Genomic DNA, 25,987 nt, shown 5'->3' on the forward strand with positions numbered 1-25,987 from the left:
TGATACATGGGACAGTATGAACAAATGTACAGCATGGAGTAGCATAAACCATGTTCAAGGAATGGTGAAGATCCTAATATGCTTGGAGTCCAGTGTCCAGATAAGGCAACAATTAGAAAATGACAGTGGTTGACTTTAACAAGCTGGTTTTCTGACATAAAACTGGATCTTTCAAGCTTTTGCAATACCACACCATTTGTAATAGTTTCACTAGTATCGTAAAGATGGAGTTTAAAGGTCCTTCAGAGGCCAACACCATTATTTCACAGGTGAGGAACCCAAGGTCCAGGGAGAATCAAAGGCTTGATCCTGGTCTCAGAGGACATCCAGTCTAACCCCTTTACTCTGCAACACAAGAAGAAACCAAGGTCTGGGGCAGTAAAATGACTCAAAAGCCCAAAGGTAGTGAGTGTCCTAAGTGGGATTTGAACACAAGTCCCCTACTCCAGAGCCAGAATTGTCCCACATTGTCTCCTATTGTTTCTCCAATGATCTATGATGATGCTTTATGAAACAAGAAAAGAGAACGTACCTGAATGATAGCATGGAAGAAACAAATGCCAAAAATGATTTTTCTCCATTTCCTTCCAAGTATATTTTCTTCAAAAAATGAAGGTGTCATTTCAGTGAATGCTCGTCTAATATTTGCACGGAGACCTTTTGGAGGTTCGTTGGTCACCTGGAATTAGGAAACATACTCTAGCAATTATTTCAGTTGTTGTTCAGTCTCTTTTCATGACGCCATTTGAGATTTTCTTGGCAAAGATATTGGAGTGGTCTGCCGTTTCTCTCTCCAACTCATTTTTCAGATAAGGAAAATGAGGCAAACAGATAAGTGACTTGCCTAGGGTCACATAGCTAGTAAGTGTCTGAGGCCAGATTTGAAATCATGAAGATTAGTCTTCCTGACTCCCAGCACAGCACTCTATCCACTGTACCACTGCGTTGCCCATAATATCATTGTTTATTATTTAGCAATTATTTAGTTAGGTCATTTATAAATCCACTTACTGTCTAAAAGCCACTAGGCAAATGTAGAGAAATGACAATTCATATAGCTTCCAGGGCCTTGGTAAAGCAGACTTTGAGGTAGGGAAGTGCCCATGAGGCTCAGGACTGAGGATTGTACATTTATACCTAAGAGATAAGAGACTTGGCAATCATTCAAATGCCAGTTTTTCTATCTGTGGGCCAAAGAGACTGGGGAGGTTCAGACTTTCTCCTCTGGGATGGGCTTGTTATTTTCTGTCATTCTCCTACATAGGACTGTCTCATGTTTCCTTGCCTAGTCCACTGGTAAAGCATATTTTCCTGTATTTGAGTTTAGAACTAGGAAATGAATGTATAACTTTTATGGATGTGACATTAGTGATCCGCATGCCTCTGCGTGTTTCTGAGAAATCAGTATCTCATAAACTAACTTGACTATTTATAATAGCTAGCATCTACATAGAATTTTAAGGTTTGCAAATCATATATCTATCTATGTAATAATGTATTATTCTCATTTTGTAGATGGGAAACTGAGGCAAAATGACTTGTCCAGGGTCATATATCTAGTAAGTGTTTGAAGTAGGACTGGACTGAAGACTTCCCAACTCCCAAATTTAGCGATCTATCTATTATATCGTCTAACTCTCTGCCAGTACCCTTTTCCTCTAACACTTCCAAGTTAATATCCCATATGATTAAGTAATGACATAACAGCAGTCTACATTTTTATAAAACTGAATCAGAAGCAATATCTCAACCTGCACTGAGGTACCCAGTTATCAAGTTTTCCCATCATTCCCTTGGCATCTCTGGCATCTCCAACTCTCTGTGCCTGGTTGATTTTGGCATTCTGCAAGGTTATGCCAATTTCTTGCTGTCATCAGCCTTTCCCTTCTCCCTTTTGGGTAACATCTTTCCCTCCTTTCTGGGGTCCTTTTTGGATTGAGTTCTGGTATTGGAGGGGCTGGTCAGGCAGATGTCCATGCCAGCGTCCTCTGTGGTTCATCTCTAACCTAGGTTCTATCTTCCTTATCATCTTTCTGAACTCTGCTTTCTATTTGTTTTTGTGTGACCAGGTGCTGCTCCTTTGCAGGTAACTCATCCATGGATTACTCATAATAATAGCTTCTAAAAGTATAAACTAGAATACACAAGATTATGAAGGAAATCAAAGACTAGTGAAAATAGAGATAAACTTTTTACTCCTGCTGTCCAAGTTCACAGTAGACAGTGAAATCCTTGAGAACAGGGTCTGTTTTTTTGTCTTTGTTTATATTTCTAGCCCTCAGTGCAATGTGTGGCACATAGAAGGTGCTTAATAAGTGCTTGTCGACTGACTGACTTGGGGGTCTGTGGACCCTATGTTAGGAAACCCTGCTCTAAGCAGAGCTCAGGGCAAGGTCTACAAGTATCCTAGAGATGGTTTGACAATTGTAAATTTGAGTTTTCACTGGGACTTGACATGAAAGAGTATATATATATACATATATATATATGTATATATTTGTAGATATATGTATGTATTTGTGGTTTTTGGAGAGCAGGATTTTCTAGCATTAAAATTATGTGATGCATATATTTTTTAAAAATTCAAAAACATTCCTTCTTGTACTCCTTGTATGCAAAGCAAGAGCCAACTTTGTTCTTTGTTTTGTCAAGGACAAAATCTCATTGAATAAGGAAGATTATTCAAGACCTTCCTTGAGTGGGCATACCTAGCATGCTGGCTTTAGCATCAGATAGTAGAGGCTCAAATTCTCACTGTGTGTCCTGGGCAAATTACTTAATCTCTATGGTCCTTAGTTTCCTTATTCATATTAATGTCACCCATATTAGTGTCTACCTCACAGGCTTATTTTCTGGCTTAAGTAAGATAATATATTACAAAGTCCTGGGCAAATTTAAAGTTCAACATGTAGCAGTTTTGGCATGTTTAAATTGAATGGAAATCACTTTTCACTTCTGAAAACAGTGGCTTAGTTTAGTGCTATTTTCTTTCTCCTTCCTTAGCTATTCCTTGTGTTAGTGCCTTCCCCTAGAAATCAACTTTTATCTACTTTGAATAAATTGTAATGGGAATTTAAATGGGAAGATCTTTCCCATCCATTAATAGACTCGTGTGACCTGCCTGGGTCACATGGAAGTCTGAGTTACATGGAGCCTGTGGTGGAGAAGTTTGCTGAACAGGTGGAGCAGGAAGGAGTGGAGGAGGAAGAGAGTCAGAGCAGTCAGAGCTGGGAAAAAGAGATCAGGCAGCCACTAGCGTGAGTGGGAGAGCTTGTTTCTGATTTGTTGAAGGGAGCTGGTTTGTGGGAAGCCTAACAGATGGAAGGCGTGGGGATGGTAGTGCCCCCTGCATTGTTATTGCATATAGATTTCTTTGTTGCTATGATGGATTTAGCTTTCTATTGTTGGGATTCAACTTTCTGGTGTTTGGATAAATGTTTTGGTTCTGTCTTCCATGTGGAGAGTCTGTTATATTTTGCAATTCAGAACTGTGCTGGCACATTCATAGCCACTGTAGGTGCTGTAAATATCGCATTTGCACTAAAGAAACACGCGTGGCTGTGTTTTCTCCTCTAATAAAGGGTAAGATCTTTGAGGGCAGGGATTATATTCATTTTCATTGTCTTTGAATTCCCATTGCCTAGCACCGTGCTGGGCACATAGCAGGCAGTGAACAAATGCTTGGCTGATTATGATTAGTATCTCTCAAGCAAGGTAATTAATAATCAATCAATCAACAATAAGCTCTGCCAAGTCTGAGGTGCTAGAAATTCAAAGACAAAAATGAAACAATCCCTTCCCTGAAAGTGTTTATAGTCTCTGTAAATAAATTAAGCCCACAAATATATTACCTTGACCGAATTCTGAAGGACTGTGACAGGAAATGTGGTACTCGGCATGGAACTCAAAAATAGTCGAAAACTCTCCTTAATGGAAACATCTGTAAAAACAAACCCACAAATTTCTTTTGTTTACTAAGTGCTTATATATCTTCTTTTTTAACGATTAGACTGCATATTAAATGAGGTAAAGGACTCTTTTTTCTATATAGAATGGACAGGAAAAACTTGTTATCAAATAAGACATTAGTAAGAGAGAATCTTTGTGCTCATGATAAGTTCAAGACACTAGCCCAGGTGACCTACATGCTCCAGTACAGAAAGAAGAGGAAGAGGGGATTTTTGAGTCATGATTAATGATCATTGAAACTGTAGAGAAGATTAAAGCTACCATAGGAAAGAAGAAGGACAAATAACTCCCTTTTCAAAAAAGGCAGGAGAATGGAGTCTGTAAGTTATAGGTCAGTGAGCTTGACTTTGATTATTTGCAAATTCTAGAACATGTAACTAAGATATGAGTTAATGAACATCTAAAGTGATCACAGAGAGTCAGCCTAGCTTTATCAAGAAGAGGTCATGCTAGACTAACCTCTTCCTTTCTTGTCAGTGTTAACAGACAGATAGATCAGGGGAAGTCTACATAAAATGATAAGCTATTTTATGAACTAGTAGGGTAGCATTAGGAAATCTATTTTTTACTAATATTTTAGCCAAATATTTCACAAAGTCTCTCATACTATTCATGTGAAAGAGATGAAGAAATGTGGGCCACATGATAATATATTTGGGTGGATTTGGAAATGGTTGGATGATTGGACCCCAAAGAGTAATTGTTAACCTTGATGTCAAACTAAAAGGTCTCCAATGGTGTACCCCATGGGTTCTGTCCTTGGTCCTGAGTGATTTAATATGACTTGGATAATGTAATAAATGGATAAAATGACTTGGCTAAAGGTATACGTAACACATTTGGAAAATTTTCAGATAACACAAAGTTGGGAGGGGTAACCAATAAATTGGATAGTTAGAAAAGTTCCTTACATGTTACTCTATTTATAATGAGTACTTAGGGATAAAGTCTTATAATATATGGAATTCCATAGTGAGAAAAGTCCCCCTCTCAATATAGATTGGTTCCTTTTCTGCAATTTATAGTCTTGGAGGGCTGCCCATAGCACAGAGAGATTAAGTAACTTCTAGGGTCACACAAAATTGTTCCTTGGAGACTGCGAAGAAAAAATATTAATGCTGTATTCAGCATTTTTAGGTACAAGTCTGCCAGAAATAATTTTATTTAGCATTATTCTAAATCCAAACATTTTCTAGTTTAGAGAAAGAGATATCCAAATCAGTGTAGTCCTCTAGGTCCTTAGACATATTTCTTTGCCAAGACAATTTTCTGTAACATAGCACCTTGAACAAGGAAAAAAAATCATAATATATTAACATACACTCTTGGGTTACCATTCCAAAAACAATAACCACTACTCATTTCTTTCCTTGACTACTGAAAACAATAACCACTACTCATTTCTTTCCTTGACTACTGTCCTGTCAAGGCCTGAATGGGCCTCCCTGATCGGTATTGAAATCCTTTCCAAATAATAAAGGAGGACATTTCTCTTGTTTGGATCACAGTTCAATTTCTTCAGATAATGAGGAAGAAAACAGAAAGACAAGCTGAGAGATACCTTTGGTTATCATGTTTAATCCATTTCCCTCCCCCTTTATTCTTCTATGAACTTTCAAACAGGGAAAAAGTCTAGAAAAGACTTAAGGCTGAAGAAATATTTATTTCTTAATATTTCCAGAGAAACTAAGAAAAAGATTCTTTAATAGGCTTCCATGAGATTAATATTTGTGGTTGCTAATGTAATAAAGGATTTATTTTTTAAGAAAAAAAGGTATAGCTTTTCAGATGCATGTACCATAATAGAAAATTCAATTATTTACGCTTGTGATGAGTCTAGTTATTTGTTCCAGCTATAAAACCTGGTATCATTATTCACTGAGTGTAGCCAACTGCAATTTACTCCCAGAGTTGTGCAGAGAGGAAATAGCTTCTACGGTATTTGTTACCTGTGCAAATCCTCACTTATCATAAAATGACAAACATTATATTACCCTTGCAAACCCTAACATATAAAATAATGGCAAATGTCACTTTGAGAAATGAGTTCCATTGCCTTTTAGGAACTGTAGGGAATGTAGGAATGTATGGTACTGTGCACAGAGTTTGTTGTTCAGTAATTTGTCACGTCCAACTCTTTGTGACTCCATTTGAGGTTTTCTTGACAGAGATACTGGAATGGTTTGTCATTTCCTTCTCCAGCTCATTTTCCAGATGAGGAAACTGAGACAAACAGAGTTAAGTTACTTGTCCATGCTCACACAGCTAATAAGTGTCTGAGGTCAGGTTTGCATATGGTAAGTATACAATAATTATGCTGCCCACCCTCTCTCTCATCTGCTGGTGAATGTGTGGATTGGAATTTTTCTGCATTGTATCTGGGGCTGGTTGATGACCCTGAAACATGTTCCCAATTTCAGGACTTATTCTCTAGCAGGTTCTCAGTGGAGCTGTGACCAGGCAGTGTAAGGAAAGCAAGCCGCTGCTTATGGCATGACATGCAATGGGGGATGCATCAGGGGATTTTCTTTAATGTTCCTTTTAATAAGTGCACTTTTATTATCCAGGAAATGGATGATGGGAAAGGGGATGGCAAGAATGACAGCTAACAGATCAACAGCCTGGGTGCCCCACTGGTGTCCAAGAAATATTTCAAAACTTAAGGAAGGGCTGCAGTGTATTGGCCACATTCTCCATGATGCATTTATGTGAGGACAAGAACAAGAGATGCTCAGAATGATTTAGACATAAATGGGCTGGCATCTGCCTCAGTACAGGGTGTGTCCACCTCCAGGAGATCACAGCTCTATTGAGGTATTGCCATGAGACCGTGGAATCCTAGCTCGAGGTTGAATGGGGTGGTTCAACCTTACATTTTATAGAGGAGGAAACTGAAGTTCAAGAAGGATAAATGATCTGCTTATAAGAAATAAGTGGCAGAACCAGGATCCTCGAATGCTGAATCCTTCCTGATGTGTTGGGATGGATTTTGTGAAAGGCAGAGTTCTCTGTGTTCTACTCAATGAACTGAATCCTTACTATGTGCCAGGCACTGAGGATACAAGAAGAAAGAATGAAAATATCCCATCACAGTGAACCTGGAGATCAAAGCCATCACTGGGACATGTGGGACATGTAAGGGAGCGATTTTGAAACTCTATCTCAGGTTTCCTGTCCTGGAATTGCTTCCCTGCATCTGGGAGCACAGGGCGTGCTCAATGTCCAATAGAGTTTAGTGTCATTCAACATTGGCTGGAATCAGATTTGTGGAATGTTTTGTACTCTGACCCACTGCCATAAAAATGAATTTAGGAGAGAACCAGACCTCTGATTTCAGCAGCCTAGGGGACTTCCCCTGAGAAAGTCCTTCCACCAATTCAGGTTGGCATCTTCCCTGAAACTTACAGTCTAGGAGAGTTGCCCAAAGCACTAACAGGTTAAGGGACTGGCCCTGGGTCATAAAGGCAGTTTCTGTCGGAGGTAAGGCTTGAGCTTCAGTCTTTCTAGCTATCTCTCAAGAAAAATGAATTTATTGAAGTTTTCTTGGGTACCACTGGATAAGTCCAGTGTGATGCAGTAGAAAGGGATGACTTGAGATCAAGATTCATGTATGGTAAAATAGTAGATGACTTTAATTAAGATGATCTTGCATAAAAGAGAGGTCCTTATCTCTAGTCTAGAGCTTTTTATATATTTATTTTTTGTACAGGATCTAATCTCAGTATGTCTAAATGGGGTTTCTTCAGAGCAAGCAGGTCATTGGGAGCATCTCCTTGGGTTGAAGCAGCCAGTTCTAGGAGGCAGATCTTAATGGTTTATCCTTTAATATCTCATTAGCAGCCAAGACTACCATCTCGACCCCTCAGGGTCTGGGCTTGTCTACCAAGGCCCTTTGAAAGGTAGAACCATGGCAGCTGAGACAACCCTCTGCTTCAAGCTTGGTGAGGACAGACAGATCTCTAATTGAGGAAGGAACAAATTCTAGCATGCCAAGTTGGGGTCTTTAGTTGGGAACTGTCCATAAACATAATCTGGTTAAGATAAAGGAAGACTGGGCAGCAGTGGTGGTGGTGGGAGAAGATGCTGCTCCTTCTTGCAGAGAAAAGTTGATACATTTTGTAGGTCAGTGAAAACTATTACAAACCAAAAGAGTTTTGAAAAACACAATAGTAATAGTCCTCTGTATGTGGGGAAAAAACAGAACACACCAAATTTTTCACTTTGTACATCATTCTCTATTCATTTTATCACACTAATTATAATTTCTGGTCATGGGACCAGGAGATGATTAAAAGACTGTTAACTTGGATTCTTAAACACATGGGCTGATCTCCCCATGTGGAAACTCTCTAATACTTTAAGTGGCAGAAAAGGTGCAGACTTGCATTGGTGAAGGGAGTACCCTCACATGAGAGCTCCCTATAATAAGTCAATAGAATCACAGGTCAAGTACCAATCACAGCCTCAGTTTCCTCATTTGCAAAATGGGGATAATAATAGCACTGCCATCATGGGGTTGTTGGGAGGACCAAATGAGTTAACACTGGTCAGATTGTTTGGAAACTTTAAAATGCCTATTATTATCCTAGTGGAATGGGAATTTGGCTCATGCCTAGACCATCTAAGATGGTGTCATTTATGTGAAAGATGCCATCTTGGGTATTCTAAGCATGCGTCAAACCCCCATTATACCCTAACCCATTACTTTTTCTTCCTTAGTATTACATTGCCAAGCTTATGGGGATTTTGTTCTGAATTTAAATAGAAAGAAGCAATAAATAGTTAACATACTTGGTTCTGTAAAGCTTTTAATAAGCTCTTCCATAGGCAGCATCCATGATACTGCAAGGTGACAGTTTTGAAGAAATACCCAATTTCCTGATTTCAAAGCATCCTTAATCATCTTTTCAGCAATAGGTCCTTGGCCTTGCCCCAGTGAAATTGATTGCACTCTGCAATAAACAGAAGAGCTCTTTGAGTCAATTTTTTTGCAAATGTTGAAACATAATAAAGATGGTAAGATCTTAGGTAGAAAATATGTCTTCCCAAATATTCCTTTGGATACCAGGTAGAAACCTCTCCATTAAAAGACTTTTACCATCTGGTTTTGAGAAATTCTTGAATGAAATAAAAAAAAACCTGGAAGAAAACCATGAACTAAAAAAACTGGGGGAGTTTATGCCACCTTGACCTTGCTCCTAGGATGCCACTTGGAGAGTTCTGCTCCTATGATGGTATTGGTTATAGATGAAGTTAGCTGACAAATGAACACTCAATCAGAGCCAGCATTTCTCTGGGAGGAACCAATTGACCAATAGTTCCAAGAGTTTGGGAAAAGAATAGTATTACATAGTTATCATACTTTTCATTTTTTAAAAAGTTATCCTTATCTTTAACATCACCTCCTGAAGAATTAACACTCTACAGTGTCATGAATCCAGGAATTCATGTGACTTCCAACAATATATCCTTGGGATTTTCTTTAAAATCTCTTCAGCAAGGATGTATTTCTTTTTTATTTATAGTTTGGGGGAGACAATCAGAGTTAAGTGACTTATCACACAGCTAGTTAAGTGTCTGAGGCCAGATTTGAACTTAGGTCCTCTTGACTCTAAGGCTGATGTCCTATCCACCATACCACGTAGTTGCCCCTTAAGGCCTATTTCTTGAATGGGTCATACTTAGCTAGGAAATTTATTCAAAGGAACTAGTATGAATAAGGAAGGAGAAACTATGGAATGTGTAGGAACCCATTTATCTTTCTTTGGATTTTAAAATTATGAACTGAAGGTAGGAAAATAAATTGGAAGTACTCATGGTCCATTATGATTTGTTAATAGTTACTTTTTTTTAAAAAAAGTTTAGCAAGATCTATGTAGTTATCTCAAATACCATGAAGTTAGGGGCAGGTATGTGATGCCGTGAATAAGAGCACTGGGCATGGAATCAGGAAGACTCTTTTTCCTGAGTTCAAATCCAGCCTCAGACACTTTCTAGCTGTATGACCTTGGTCAAGTCACTTAACCCCCTTGCCTCTGTTTCCTGATCTGTGAAATGAATTGGAGAAGGAAAAGGCAAATCATTCCACTAACTCTGCCAAGAAAACCACAAATGGGGTCACAAAGAGTTAGAAATGGCTAAAAAATTACTAGACAAAAAAAAGTCCCATGAAATTAGAAGTTATAATCACTGTTTCCTGTCTTTCATAAAATAAAGCCTTATTTTGATCAGAGATTTCACTGGCCTAAGAATTCCTAGTTGAATAAACTCCCTCTACTAATTCAGGCTGGCATCTTCTCTACAATCTACAGTCCCAGAAAGCTGCCAAAAGCAATGAGAAAGTAAATGACTTGCCCAGGGTCATACAATTAGTATGTGTCAGAAGTAGTTTTCCTGATTCTGAGGCTGACTCTTAATTCATTATTTCATGCTGCTTCTCTTAGGATCAGAGAGTTAGGGCTGCAAGGAATCTTGGAAACCCTTCCAATTCAATCTTCCCATTTTACAAAGGAGAAAACTGAGGCACAAAGTAGGTAAGTGACATTTCCAGGGTCACAAAGGGAATGTCTCAGTTGGAATTTGAACTCAGGTCTTCCTGACTACAAGCTCAGTAATCTGATCTATGTATTGTGCTCCCTACCTCTTATATTAATATGCAAATATTTTTGTACAGATTTTTTTTTAAAAAGAGATTAATTTAAATATAGTATTAAAAAAGTCTCTTAGCCCAACTTCTTCTTATGTGGTTATGAAAAAATTTTCCTAATAGTGCAAAGCTCTGATTTTACTGGAAAAAATGAATTTTTAAAATGAAATAAATGCATTTTATAGAAAACTTATCTAGAATTCATTCATTGCATTTATTTAGGGATTACACAGCCTAACTCTCTCCCTCCCTCTCTCCCTCTCTCTCTCTGTCTCTCTGTCTGTGTCTGTCTCTGTCTCTCTCCAATAGTTCCTGGGTCTCTCCCTCCCTCTCCCTCTCTCTATCTCTTTTTCTGTCAATGTCTCTTTTTCTCTCAAGTACACACACACACACACACACACAGAGGATAATTGAACTAGTAGGTGTTTAGATTTTTAATTTATATTGAACATAATTTATATTGAACAGAGCTAAACCTGCAGTCAGGAAGACCTGAGGTCAAATTTTGCCTCAGATACTAGCCATCCAAATCACTCAGCCTCAGTTTCTTCTTCGGTAAAATGGGCAATCATAATAGAATCTGCCTCACAAAGTTGTTACACTTGTAAAGTGTCTTGCAAACTTTAAAGTGCTTTTAAACTTCAGCTATCATCATCCTCATTGTCATATCCTTACCTTTCTGAATATCCACTTTCTTTTGCAAATCTCTGAAAGGCTCCCATTGGATCTGAGCCTGTACTTAAGATGAATACTAGTGGGGTGAAGCAGGACATATCTTGGTAGAGAGTTGCTAGATCAACTGGTGGATTCTCTATAAATTGTTTCCCTAGATTTTCTATCACAAATTCTGTGATAGCAAAAACCACCTGGAAATTTTAAAAGACACATATGTTAAATGAGATAAATGGTTTAAAGTTTTCTATTTTAAAACTTGAATTTCCTTTTCAGTACCACAGAATACGTCATTCCTTGAGGGATAGTTAACAATGTTGTTTGCAGCAGAGTGGTTAAGAGAGATGGAGGACAGGTCAATAGAGAGATGGAGGACAGACAATGAAAATAATCACTGGTGACTGGAAGCAGGAGGAGAAAAGAAACTTCCTGGATAACGATGGAGTAGGACTCTTCTAAGCTGGTGGAATAATTTTTCTGATTAATTCCCATAAATAATGAAATCTTGGTATGTCCCCAACCTGGGACTTGCAGGGTGCTCTACCTCTCTCTAATGCACTTATTAAGAAATGTTGCTCCTTGATTTTATTTCCAAACATATGTGACGTTTCCAACCCTCTTCTTTTATACTGGATGCTTGCCATCCATTCTGTCCTCACTACCCATTTTTAGCATCTCATTTGCCGTGTGCGTGACTTTAACCTCTTTTGTTGTTGTTCTGTTGTTTCAGTCTGACTCTTTGTGACCCCTTTTTGGGGGTTTTCTTGGCAAAGATACCAGAATGATTTGCCGTTGCCTTCTCCAGCTCATTTTACTGATGAGGAACTGAGATAAACAGAGTTAAATGACTTTCCCAGGGTCACACAGTTAGTCAGGGTCTGAAGCCAGACTTGAACTCAGGAAGAGTTTTCTCTCTTTAGAGAGTTTGGAATCAGGAGTTTTCTAGGCATAGACCCATGCCTGACACCCTACACAAGAATAAAGTCCAAATGGGTACACGATTTAGGTATAAAAATTGATATCATGGACAAACTGTAGGAGCAAGGGATAGTGTATTTATCAGATTTATGGAGAAGGGAAGAATTTTTGACTAAAGAAGAGAGAGGAAGCATTATGAAGTGCAAGATGGATAATTTTGATTACATTAAACTGAAAAGTTTTTGCACAACCAAACCCAATGCAACCAAAATTCAGAGGGATGTAGTATATTGGGAAAAATTTTTTTTACAGGTAATCTCGGGGATAAAGGCTTCATTTCTAGAATATATAGAGAATTGAGTCAAATGTACAACAATACAAGTCATTCCCCAATTGATAAATGGTCAAAGGATATGAACAGGCAATTTTCAGAGGAAGAAATCTAAAATATCTATAATCATATGAAAAAATGCTCTAAATCACTATTGATTAGAGAGATGCAAATCAAAACAACTCTGAGGTACCACATCACACCTATCAGATTGGCAAACATGACATAACAGGAAAATAATAAATATTGGAGAGGATGTGGGAGAGTTGGAACACTAATTCATTGCTGGTGGAGCTGTGAGCTCATCCAACCATTCTGGAGAGTGATTTGGAACTATGCCAAAGGTATGCCCAAAATGGGCATACCCTTTGACCCAGCAATATCGCTTCTAGGATTGTATCCCCAAGAGATCATAACAAGTGGCCAAAACCTGGAAATCAAGGGGATGCCCATCAATTGGGGAATGGCTGAATAAATTATGGTATATGAATGTAATGGAATGCTATTGTGCCATAAGAAATGATGAACAAGAAGACTTTAGAGAGGCCTGGAAGGACTTATATGATCTGATGCTGAGTGAAAGGAACAGAACCAGGAGAACTTTGTCCACAGCAATGACAACAGTGTGCGAGAGTTTTTTCTGGTAGACTTGGATCTTCATAGCAATGCAAGGACATTAAAAAAAAAAATTCCCAATGGCTCTTCTAAGGCAAAATGCCTTCCACATTCAGAGAAAGAACTATGAAATTCAATGCAGGATGTAGCAGATCATTTTGTGTGTGGGGGTTTAATGTTTTAATTTGTTATAGGATTTCTCCCGTGTATTTTAGTTCTTCTACACAGCATGGTTATAATGAAAATGTATTCAACAGGAACGTATGTGTAGATCCTAAATAGGATCCATCTCGGGGAGGGAGGGGGGTAGTGGGGGATAGGTAGGGGGAATAAAATCTAAGTTTTATGGTAGTGATTGTAGAGCATTAAAAATAAATAAAATGAAAAAAAAAGAATCAGGAGTTTTCCCGATTCTAAGCCCAGTGCTCTATCCATTGTGCCACCTGGTTGCCCCTTCCTTAACCTCTCTAAGAGGTTAAATGGAGAGGTTAGCATGTGCCAAACTCAAATAGAAATGGATTCCTGTAGGTCACATATTGATTTGTTGTTGTTTCTGAGTCATTTAGCTCTGTCTGACTCTTTGTGACCCCAAATGGGGTTTTCTTGGCAGACATACTAGAGTGGTTTGCCATTGCCTTTTCCTTCTCATTTTACAGATGAGGAAACAGAGGCAAACAGGGTCGAATGATTTGCTTGGGGTCACACAGCTAGTAAGTATCTCTAAGGCTATATCTGAAGTATATAAGGCTATATCTCTTCCTGATGCTAGGCTTGGTATTCTATCCATTGCACCATCTAGCTGCCCACATGTTGATTTAGAAAACTACAAAATAACATTACCTATGCTGTATTTGTTTTTATTAGTTTTGTTAAACCTTTCCAAATTACATTTTAATTTGATTCATGGGATATTGGGGAAGTTTCGCCAACAGCTGTTGGCCCCTGGTGTCAAGTGCGACACCTCTATGTCATTTCTAAGGTAACTCACACCTCTAAGTCTTCGATTCAGTGATCTATTTTACTTCAAGTCTTTCACAACTGTTGTGGTTGACTTATATTATCCTCTTTACTGCAAACAACCTCCCAGGTTCTCATCCTGTCCATTGGTTGGGCATGAACCCATGGCAGCATGCACTTATATCCCTCTGCTACTACCTTGGAGAGCTCTCAGCCATTGCATACCGGCACCCCTACTCCTGGGACAATTTTTATGAATAATTTTGAAATCGCTCAGATAATCTGAACATTCAGACCATAGCTAGAGCGCTGATTCTATTAGTACATGAAATTCAGAATTAGGTGCAGTTGGGCCATGGTTACTATTGATACAACACAATAAATTAAACTAATCTGTGAATCAGTTTCTGAAAAGGAAAATGTAATCCTACCTTTTCTTCTTTAAGGCATTTAATAAGAATTAGTTTTTGAAACATGGTCAATTCTGTATTCCAGTGGTCTTTTGATTCTTGGTCGTCTTCTTCTGATTCTTCAATATAACCATCCCAAAATTTGGGGTTAATATGGGTTTCAAAATTTCCTGAAAATTCAGTTTTGGAGAAGGATTAAAATTAGTTTTTAACCAGTAAACCACTACTGTTCTATTCAACCCAATATTTGTTAAGTGCCTACTAAGTACTTTGGAAGATACAGATTTAAATAAGACATTCTCCCTCCCATCATGAGGCATACGGTAGAGAAGAGGGGAATATGATACATATGTAAATGACTGAAATTACACATATAAGTGTCAAGGGAGGGTGCTTTTCTGCAATATAGTGGCTGCCCTGGGTAGGGGGCTAGGTTGTATTCTATCTAACCAATCTTGCTTTACTGGTTTGATAAAAGGGTTCTTTATTTTCTATGAATTTCCTTGACTTACCTAGTTCCAAACTAACACTGGTGGCCCCACCCCCACATTAACCTAAAGGAGTCTTCTCCAGTGGTCTAAGGTCCTCATTTGGCTATTCTTACATAAACTCACCAAGCAGAGACAAGGGCTATTTTCACCAGCAGCTTGTAAAATGGGCTCCCTGTTGCTGAATGGGCTGTGTGACTATGAATTCTGCCATGGGCTGATGGAATACTTTTTTTTGAGGATGATAGGAAATACTTGATGTATGAATTAGATAAGAGAAAGCATTTATTAAATGCTGACTATGCACCAGACACTATGCTAATCACTGTGGAAACCAATAAAACATACTAGACAGTCCCTGCCCTCAAGACGCTTATATTTTCTAACAAAGAAAGCCAACACGTAAAGGAAAGCTAGAAGGGAGGGTTTATGCATAGAGTGGTATTACTGGAGATGTTCAGAAAGTGCTGTGAACCAGATAAGGCTAACACTGGATGGTTCTAAGGGGTGGAGTTGGATTTTCTGATGGGGAGAGAGTGAAGATGATAGCCCAAGTGGAGATGGCATGGTAAAAGATATCCTGAAGGTGTCATGGAAGATAAGGCCAAAGCTGAGTAGCTCCAAGGGTAAAATCCATTTCTAGCTCCTCTTATCATTTGGCTTATGGGGGCAGGAGGCCATAACCTTAAGCTCTTTCTGCAGGCTCCCTTCAAAGGTGAGCCTCTATCAGATACAGTTAGAAGGATGCTTGACATTCCACCAATTCTTTTGGAAGTCCCATGTTTTTTACAGAGCTGAGAACAATTTCATGTCATTAAAGAAAGTAGTAAAGTACAGTGCAAGACATCAAACTTGTAGTCTCAGAATCTGAGTTCAAATCCTGGCTCTGCCACTATCTGTGTGTCCCTTGTACAAGTCACTGAATTACTATTTGCCTCAGTTTCTTCATCTGTAAAAAGAGAAGGTTGGATTGGATGATTTCTTTTGTCCCATCTAGCTCTAAATCTATAATCCTATGATTTTATGTAAGAATGAGATAGAAAAATCTCAAGAAGTGGTCACCATGATAAATATGGTGGCATATGCTGGGCTGGTGGTGAATCTCTAATAAACATCACAGCCACCAAGCACCAAGGTCAATGACTGTGTAAGTCCATATGTCTTCCCCTTTTTGTCCTCTGGTATGTATCTGGTATCTGGTACATATCTGGTACATGTCAAAGGGTGTGATATGAATGGGGTCTTTTATCTGAATCAGAGCTACTGTTCTCTAAAGCTATTTTGATTATTTTTTTGAGTCTCTTGGATTTCGAAAAAAAAAGCCATCATAACATCTACAAATACAGATATCCTTTATTTCTATCATTTCATTGGCTATGCTACTTCATTTCTTGCCTTCCTACTATAGCTAGCATTTTTATTTCAAATAAAAACATTTCACGATAATAATGGTGAAAATAATTGTTTCTAGTTATTTATCACTATTTCTAGTTATTACCACTAGTAATGGTAAGAAATAAAACTATTTCAAATAGTAATGGTGAAAGTGGATGATCTTCCTGGACCCTTGTTTTTAGTGGGGGAACTTCTAATGTTTTAGTTTTTATTTTAGGTTTTGGTTTCAAGGAAATACTTTTATGACAAAGGTAAACCTTCTCCCTATTAGAACGTAAGATTCTTGAGGACAGGAACCACTTTTGATTTTTTTTTTTGTATCTCCCAGCACTTAGCACAGCATCCAGCATACAGTAAGTACTTAATAAATGTTTTTGATTGATATTCCTCAACAATTCTCCTCCATTGTTTAAGGAAATTTCTTTGGTGGGGAAATTGAAATAATGTTTTTACCTATACTGAAGAATGTGGTATAGAATATCAAAGTCTAAAAGGAGGGAAAGACAAGTAATAATTAGGGGTGACTTGAGAATTAGGAAAGTTCCCAGTGAAAAAGATCAATGTTGCAATTAATTCATTAACAAGCATTTACTAAGTGCCTGCTTAGATGCCATGATTGGTATCAGTGAAGAGCCCAACACAGCCCTGTTTTTAAAAGCCCTGTCACATTACCAAGTCTAATTGAAATGGGAATGAGCAATATATCTGATGTTATTCCCTGAAAAGCTGGAAAGGTCTCTTCCATGTCAAAACAGGAAAACCACATAACATCGAGGAGCCAGGGGATTTCAGGTTTGGCAGGGCGCTCCTGTAGTGGACAGAAGGCAAAAAGAACAATAATTCGCAAAAGACAAACAACAAATACTCTTTTATCTCACTATGGTGAAACTCAATCTGTTGACCAAAGAAGTGACAAGTTATACTGGTCAAGTAGGGAAAATGTGTGCTGGATTTTCTAGCGGTGTCTTCCCAAAAGTAGGCCTACTAATGAAAGGTAGGTGGGTTGATAAGCTGAGGAAACAACTTGGTGTGAAAGTAAGAGCCCTGGCTGTCTGGAGTCCTGGGTTCTAGTTTTGGCCCTTGCATCTAATTTCCTTATTAAAAACATGAGGAAGGTTCTTCTAGCCCTATCATGTCTACTAAACTACTTGTGAAGGTGTTCTCATGGAGGATTAAATTTAAGCCTAATTAATTGAGTTTTTCTTCTCCATCCAAAGCCTCCATATGTGAAATGCAGCTTCTAGGACTCATAGTCCCTACAGTTTCCAGAAGGATGATGTAGGTCAGGGAGGGTGAGGGGTACAGAGGGAAAGGTTAATATCAGTTCCAAGGTGAGAGAAAGGAAACCTCCTGGAATGCTAGAGAAGGGTGGGGTAGGTCAGAGAGCTGGACAGTTACATCCTCTTTCCTGTTGGGGCAGATAGCAAGTTGGAGCAGAGATAACAATTGGACTGACTTCCAATTGATATGGCAAACTCCTAGGTGACGTAATTTGTCTACCAACACAGGTTGGCATCCTCTAGTGATAGTTGCCTAGAACACTGGGATGCTAAATGACTTGCCCAGGTTCAGTTAATGACACAATAAATAGATGCGAGAGACAGGAATTGAACTCAGGTTTTTGAGGTTCGATCTCAGTCTACCACACCCACTAGGCTGCTTCTGAAACTTAAGAGTGAGGATGGAGACAGGCTCCATTCATTATTCACTTCCTCCCCAATCACCACCCCTCAATCCTGCCCTGCCCATTCACCTTATCTAAAACTAAAATAAACTTTGAAATAGGAAGGCTGGTCCTAAAGTTGAATGAACTGAGTTGTAAGTAGAGAAACTCAAGAGTAAATGCAGGTCTTAATTAAGACAGAAAGAAGGGAGGTGATTCGGAAGACTTGGGGGGTTGCACGGTTGAACACTGTGGTATTAAGATAGCACTATGAGTCCCAGCCTGCTCATCTGCCACATGAGGGTGAACAGGGGAGGATGTGGGGGACAGTGGGCCCTTTGTCCTTCACAGATGGAGGATGTTCCCAAGTTAGGGATAGCCCTTCTGTTTAGAATCTCTCCTCATCAAGTTCTTTCACTGAGGTTTATTCCTGTCTAAAGCCCTCCCTTCCTCTTTTCATGACTCTATTAAACCCTACCACACTAGGCCTTTTCTGCTCAAGCAGTTAGTTTGTTGAAATTATATTTTGCTGATGGGAAAATGGACTCTAATGGACAAATCAAGTATTTACATGTTAAGGAGAATTAAAGAAGTGATTTTCTATTGGTGGAGATTTTAGACACTGGTAGATGCTCAGTTTGGGACCAGAGGACATTTTTTTGTTTTTCAAAAAGTATTGTGCAGGTTGTTACATCCTCCACTGATGGTCAGAGCAAGGTCCTTTTTGGGAACAGATCAATATTGTTCCCTAAGGGCACATATTTATTTGTCCATTTCAAGGCTATGCAGCATCTTGGATGGGAGAATAGACATTCACTTAGTGCTCTTTCTTTTGTTCCTATAAATAGGATACTGAGGTCTATAAGCAGTCCCAAGAGCAAAGTGGTCTGCTATACCAAACATTACCTTGAGGCCATGGAAAGGCTAGTGACTCTGGCCATTTGCTGCCCTTACATCTGGCCCCCCTCTCTTCATGCCCAGTTCTGATAAGTCACTTTTTGGGAGCATGTGATACAATGGAAGGCTCCATCAACACACAACAGGCCTCTACAATCAAATAGCTTTTCAAAGAAGCCCTTCTTTTAACCTGGCCTTACCCTGTATTTCCAGCTTTGTTGGATATGACTCACCTTCCCATGTTCTACAATCTCACCAAACTGGTCTCTTCTCTGTTCCCTATCTCCCTCCTTGGTGCCTTGTACCCACTGTCCCCTCTGCCTGATACACCCTCCCTCCCATAATTCCTCTCTTCTTTCAAGATGCCTCTTGAAACACCATCTTCTGCAGGAAGCCTTCCCTGATTCCTCTCCAAGTGCCATTCATTTTTAACTTCTGTATTTAGTCACTTTATATTTATACTTTATAGATTTCCCTGCGTACTTGTACATAGACTAGAATGTAAGATGCAGGTGAGGAGTGATTTTTTCCTTGATTGTATTTGCATCCCCGGGGTCTACACCGTGTCTGATAGTAGTTGGCAAATGCCTGTTGATTATTTAGGTTTAGGGTATCACAGCTTGCCCTGTGATTCTCTAGAAGTCTGGCAGCAAAAGGCAGAACTGGAAGAATGGGGTTAGGAGCCCCTGCGGCTGGGCTAACCACCTCATTAGTGAAGGATGAGTGGGCAACAGAATTCTAGCTAAGGTGCTGACCTCATACAATGGAACATCGACCTTCCCTTCTGCTCTCTGCGCTCCTTCTTCCCACTGGCAGAGGATTAGAATGTTTTCCCTTCTTCAACGCTTAGCTCAGGTGTTTCCATTCAGGGTAAATGTCACCTTATGGACTTTCTAGTTTACGTAAAGAGGGACATGTCCCTCTGTATATAGGAACAAAATGTGACCCACCGCATAATCAAACCTGTGGAATTTCAAGCCACTTGGGGTTTATGGAATTTTAATAATACCCCACATTTGGGGAATAGCGGAGAGATAAAATTACGGAGAGGGCAGAAAGCTGGTCTCTATTCTAGAAAAACACATCCCGTCTTTAACACACATTAACTTTGGGACCCCAGGCAAGTGCTCTAGGCAACTCTCTCTGAGTAAATGTTTCAAAGATGCTAACCTGCTTCTGCTGGGGAATTTCCTTACCTGCCAGTTCCCTAAATCGACGAAACCACAGGACCATATCCTAGCCCTTACATATGTATCTCATTTAATTTTTTCAAACCATTTTCCAGTCTTTACACATTCCCTTGAGATATTTATCCTCATCTTTTGTGTGAGGAAATTGAGGCAATGAGAAGTTACATAACTTGCTGGAGCTCTGTGCTTCCTCTTTTAGGACCCAAGCCCTATCCTTCAGCCTCATTCAGCTCCCCAGAGCCTTTGCAGACCTTTGCCTTTACTCTCTCTGCCTCTGCAGCGCCAGCCCAGTTATCAAAGCCATACCTTATCTAAACCCGCCGCGCCGCGGAGGAAGAAATTCCATTCTTCTTCTGTTAATTCTTCTTTCTGGCGCATGATGTCGACACAGAGCATGAAGCTATAGATGAGTTTGTGTTGCTCAAAGAGTCCTCGGGAAACATTGACGTACGCCGTCAAGAGAGTCTGATCAAGGAGAATCGCCAGACGCTGCTGCAGGTCATCGTTGTGCTCTGAGGTTTCGATGGTGGTGTTAAATAACTGGGAGGGAGAGAAAAGTCTCTGCCGATGCCCATCTCAGCTCCAATTCCAACCATAAGCATCGGGCAAATGTGGACAAAAACCTCTCACAAATGCCTGGCTCAGGAAGGGATAACTAACTTGGGATGCGAGGGGAGGGACCTGTATGGATGCAGCTGGATGCAGAAGGAGAGGAAGTTCTTGGCTTAAAATAAGCGAAGCACGTGTTCTAATTCGGATTCAGACACATAAGCTGTGTGAGCCTGTGCTCGCTGTGCCTCAGTTTCCTCCTCTGTACAAAGACTTGATGGCCTCTTGTTCAATCGTGTCCAGCTTTTCATGACCTCATTTGAGGTTTTCTTGGCAAAGATATTGGAGGGGTTTGCCATTTCCTTCTCCAGCTCATTTTACAGATGAGGAAACTGAGGCAGCAAATAAGTTTAAATGACCTGTCTGGAGTCATACAGCTAGTAAATGTCTAAGGCTAGATTTAAACTCAGGTCTTCCTGTCAGCAGGTCCAACACTCTATCCACTGAACTACCTAGCTACTCCTGTGATGACCTCTGGATTCCTTTTAATCTTAACTTCCAGGATCCTTTCCCATATGACAGTTTTCAATAAATTTAATGCTTTTTTTTACAGTATTTTCTTTCTTCTCTTAATAATAATAGAAATGAAATTGAAATGGTGCTTTCAAGTTTGCAAAGAGCTTTACAAATCTCATCTTATTTTATCTTCACAACCATCCTGGGAATGAGTCAATAATAATGCTAATGGCTAACATTTATATAGCACTTAGTATGTGCCAGGAACTGTGCTAAGCACTTTAAAAATATCATTTCACCTGATCCTCACAACCGAGGCAGATGCTTTTATTATTATCCCCATTTTAGAGAGAAAGAAACTGAGGCAGTCAGAGGTGAAGTGACTTGCTTAAAGTCACATAGCTAGCGTTTACTTTGAACTCGGGTCTTACTGGTTTCAAGTCTAGAGCTCTGTCATGCCCTGAGTCACCCAGCTGCTTCAGCTGGTGGTATCACAGAATGGCTCCTTTCGCTAACAGGATTCAAAACATACCATAAGAAGACTGAATCAATCTATTTTGCAAACTCCTTGGTTGAGACATGCTTCCTTTGTAACATTTAAAAGAGTGAAGGACATGTGTCCTGTAGAAAACAAGCTCTTTGAGGGTAGAGGACTGTGTCCTTCTTTTATTGCTCATAGGCAGTACTTAATAAATGGTTGTTTAACTGAGTTTGTAGAGAAAAGAGGTGGAGAAAAAATGGTGAAACCTCTAAAAGTCTAGAAAGAGGAAGCCTCATGAATATTGGTGTTAGGAATAAACATCCTTTGATTTCCATTGCTTGTATGGGAAAGATACTAACAAGTAAGAAAAGACTGTAAAACTAAAAGTTACATAACTTCAAGTTTATGTAAGTTAGATATCATATTCCAGAAGAGAGGCAAAATTTCTCTAAAGCAATCAACTAGAGAGGAAGGGGATCAATTAGGATGAATGGGGATAGAGGACTGGGAAATACTGTAAATCACAAAACATAGGATCAAAGCATCATTAATGATTGGATGGTGAAAGTATAAGTTGTTTCCAGGAATTACTGAGTAGATCAATTCAGCTACAGTGAAGGGTTCTTGTAGGGGAATGGTAAAAAGAGCCAAAAATTGGAGCTAAGCTCTTAATCAAGGTGGGAATTCCCCAGACCAGGACTGTGTTCTGTCACTCCAGTTGACACATGTGAGCCATGCTCTTGACTTGGCCTTTGGAAGTGAAAAGAGCAGTAACCTGGAGTTGGGAGGGCCTGAATCCAAATTTGTTCTTAGACTTTTACTAGCTGTGTGACCCTGGGAAAGTCACTTAATCCTGTTTGCCTTAGTTTCCTCATCTGTAAAATGATCAGGAGAAGGATATGGCAAGTCGTTCTAGGATATTTGCCAAGAAAACCCTAAATGGGATCTTGAAGAATCGGACATGACTGTACCACCTCAACATCAAAAAGTGTAATAGGTTTTAAACCACAGTGACTATTAGGTGCCTTAGGTTCTTTAGATGGAAATGGTCTTCAGGTCCTGTGTTAAAATGTCCTTCCCCAAAAACCTTCCTCAGGCACACTGTAAGAATTGTGTGGCCCCAGTCCAAGTCAATGGAGACCTCTCTCTCAGAGGAGAGCCAAATTAAGAGAAAACTTACCTGCTTAAAGTACTTTAAGGAGTACTGATACATGGGGTCTATTTCTGACAGGCTGGCGATGACGAAGTACATGACAGACCCCTGAGTTGCCACAGGCCGGTACTTCTCCCTAGCGGCATTGATCATTTTTTCCGTGGACTCCGCCTCTTGAAGTCTGGTTTTAATGGCCCCTGAAGTCACCTAAAACAAAAGGTGATGTGACAACAATCAGTGGGTGGAGAGAGAGACCTGTTTCATGTCTTCTCTGGCATCTGAGTTCTGGCTCCTTCATCCATCAATGCTCACAAGCCTTTATTTACAATACACCAGGAACTGTGCTAAGCTATGCACTGGGCCCACTCTCCATCCACAGTGAAAACGCTTCTCTTGCCTTGGAGTCCTGCAGGGTGTTGATAAGTTCTTCATTGTCTAGAATGTTCCCTTCGGAGGTGAAGAGCATTTTGAGGATTTTTTCCTCAATGGCTTTCAGCTGGTTTTTGTCGGCGTTGATCCTAACGATGAGCTGGTTTCTTTGCTCTTCTAGTTCAGGTTTTTCAAGCCTCACCACATCACTAGAAGAGATGTTTGACCATGTTAGTGATGCTTCCTCTGGACCTCACAGCTCATGTCCCATATAGAAAGAACACTCATTTCCTGCTTCAAAGACCTTCACCAGGCCAGTCAGAGAGCATATCACTTCTCCTGTCCCCTCCTCAAAGCTTCCCATGAACATACTCTTAAGAAAACTTGCTCAATGCTAGTATCATTCATTTCTCCCATTCCTAAAAAGGCAGCACGATCAAGTCAATAGAAAGTTGACTTGAAGCCAGGCAGACTGGGTTATCTTGCCTCTCACACACGCTGGCTGTGACTGGGCAAGTCACAGTCTCTCAGTGATCTAGGCCAGAGGTGTCAAACATGCTCCCTGGCCACCAGGTATCCAAACCAGATTAAAATGTAATTGGGAGATATTTAACAAAATTAATAAAAATTCAATAGTTTATATGTGATTTTCTAAGTCAATATGTATCTTCAGGGATCCTTATGTACTGTTTAGGGCACCCCAACCCCTCTCCCCTTTCTATTTCAGTCTGACACCACTGCTTTAGACAACTGTCTAAGAGAGATGGTCGTAACTGTTAGTGTGCCCTGGACCCCTTTGGTAGTCTAGTGAAATATATGGACCACTTCTCAGAATCATGTTTTATATACATACATACATACTCATATATACACACATATAAATATAGTTTTAAAGTTTTAAGTTTATATATGTACATAGAATTTAAATTCAAATGTAAAAATAATTAAATTTAATTTTAAATACAAAAAATATATATAGTATCTCAGAAGAAAATAATTATGCTGAAATATAGTTATTCAAATGTTTTTTAAGACCCCAGATGAAGATTTCATGCTCTAAGACTAAACTGTGCCAACCTCTACCAGTGAAGTGTTTCCTCTCCTGGTATTGCCTCTACTAATGAAATCACAGGTCCAATTCCTATAACCTTCACCTGTCTCTAAAATGAATGGTCCCCAGATGAACCTATTTTTCCTTTCTTAACTCTTTCCCTTGACTGTCCTCCCCTGGCCTAGAATGGCATCCTCAATTCTGCCCACCTGGAAGTTCCTGGCTTCTCTCTTCAAGTGTCCCAGCTATTATAATATTCTATTTTGATATAATTATATTCCTTATTTCAATTCAATTCAGCGAGCATTTATTGAGTGCCTAATATGTATCAGGTACTCTGTGAGGTGCTCATAATATCCTCCGTGTGACTTTGTGGTCCCTGATTACATCCCACAGATTCTTGGTCTTCTTTATCAGTTCACATTCATATTTTAACAGAAAATCTCTCAGCCCCTAGACCCCAGGCCCCACTCTGCTGTAGCCACCACAATCCAAAGTCCATTTTTAGGTAATGTGACATTTCATGACATAATTAGGCATTCCTAAAGGTTCACTATTCATCCTAATGATCAAAAGAGTGCGATCTTTAGTTGTCTTGATCTATATCAGCTTGCCTAGACCTCCTTCACTTAAATCCAATTCAATTGCAAGTCATGGCATCATCTTCTGGATGTCAGGGTCCTTTTCAAGAATGAAGGACAAACAACGAAAACAACGATGATGGAGAAAAGGTAGACAGAAGACAGTAAACTTCTCAAGATAGGCACTGTGCTGTTTTTCATCTACAGTGCCTGGAACACAGCAGACACCTAAATGCTTACTCAATTGTTGAACCAAGGGGAAGGAACCAGAGGAGAATGAGGAAGGAATACAAGGAGGGTAACATGGTAAAAGCACAAGTAGGTCTTGGAATTAAGAGGAATAACTAATTGGCTTCATTTACTGGCTCATGGTGGGGGAGGGCACATGTGTATGCTGACAGGGGTGAAGGAGACCTACCACATCTGAAAAAGTTGGCAAGGTTATTAGCTGTGACAAATAATGAAGGCTGTGAAAACTTGATAGCTCTTTTCATGGGAAGCTAATGGAAAATCAATACAATGCTAATAATAATCAGTAGCTGTTGGATATGTTATGGCAGGGATTTCTTTGGTTTATGCGTTGGACTAGATGGTTAACTGAGGTTTCTCCTCATTCTCAAATTCTGTGATTCTATGTTTCTGTGATAACCATAATAGCCTCAGACACTTATTAGATGTGTAACTCTGGGCAAGTCCCTTAACCTCTGTTTGTCTCAGTTTCCTCATCTGTAAAAAAAGGGATAATTATATCACCTACCTTGTTTGTGAGGTTGTTGTGAGCATCAAGTGACATAATAATGGTAAAGCACTTAGCACAGTGCCTGGCACATATTAGGCACTATATAAATGTTTTTTGAGTTGTTTTTCAGTCATGTCTGATTCCATGACCCAATTTGGGGTTTTCTTGGCAAAGATATTGAAGTGATTTGACATATCCTTCTCCAGCTCATTTTACAGATGGAAAAACAGGGTGAAGTGACTTGCCCAGGGTTCATCCAGCTGGTACTTATCTGAAGCCAGATTTGACCTCAGGAAGATGAGTCTTTCTAACACTGGAGGTGTCACTGTATCTACTTCAGCGCCACCTAGCTGTCGACAGCTAGCCGCTATTTATTGTTGTCCTAAAGAGCTTTGAG

General features: G+C 39.5%; 1 protein-coding gene across 2 annotated transcripts in view; it reads right to left on the reverse strand.

Moving 5' to 3' along the window:
* DNAH6 (dynein axonemal heavy chain 6) overlaps positions 1-25,987 on the reverse strand; it is a 220,215-nt gene that overhangs the window by 27,082 nt on the left and 167,146 nt on the right. Inside the window, exons 59-67 of one of the 2 annotated variants that reach the window (XM_072637006.1) lie at positions 23,248-23,428; positions 22,878-23,057; positions 20,458-20,691; positions 17,074-17,209; positions 14,540-14,688; positions 11,291-11,481; positions 8,761-8,921; positions 3,852-3,940; positions 533-679 (exon numbers count right to left, since the gene is read on the reverse strand). In XM_072637006.1, coding sequence (XP_072493107.1) covers positions 533-679; positions 3,852-3,940; positions 8,761-8,921; positions 11,291-11,481; positions 14,540-14,688; positions 17,074-17,209; positions 20,458-20,691; positions 22,878-23,057; positions 23,248-23,428 — 1,468 coding nt within the window. Of the gene's footprint in view, positions 1-532; positions 680-3,851; positions 3,941-8,760; positions 8,922-11,290; positions 11,482-14,539; positions 14,689-17,073; positions 17,210-20,457; positions 20,692-22,877; positions 23,058-23,247; positions 23,429-25,987 lie in introns of those variants that run through there. The other variant, XM_072637007.1, reaches the window with a different exon arrangement.

The sequence above is a fragment of the Notamacropus eugenii genome, chromosome 1 (assembly GCF_028372415.1).
Source record: "Notamacropus eugenii isolate mMacEug1 chromosome 1, mMacEug1.pri_v2, whole genome shotgun sequence".
NCBI lineage: Eukaryota > Metazoa > Chordata > Mammalia > Diprotodontia > Macropodidae > Notamacropus > Notamacropus eugenii.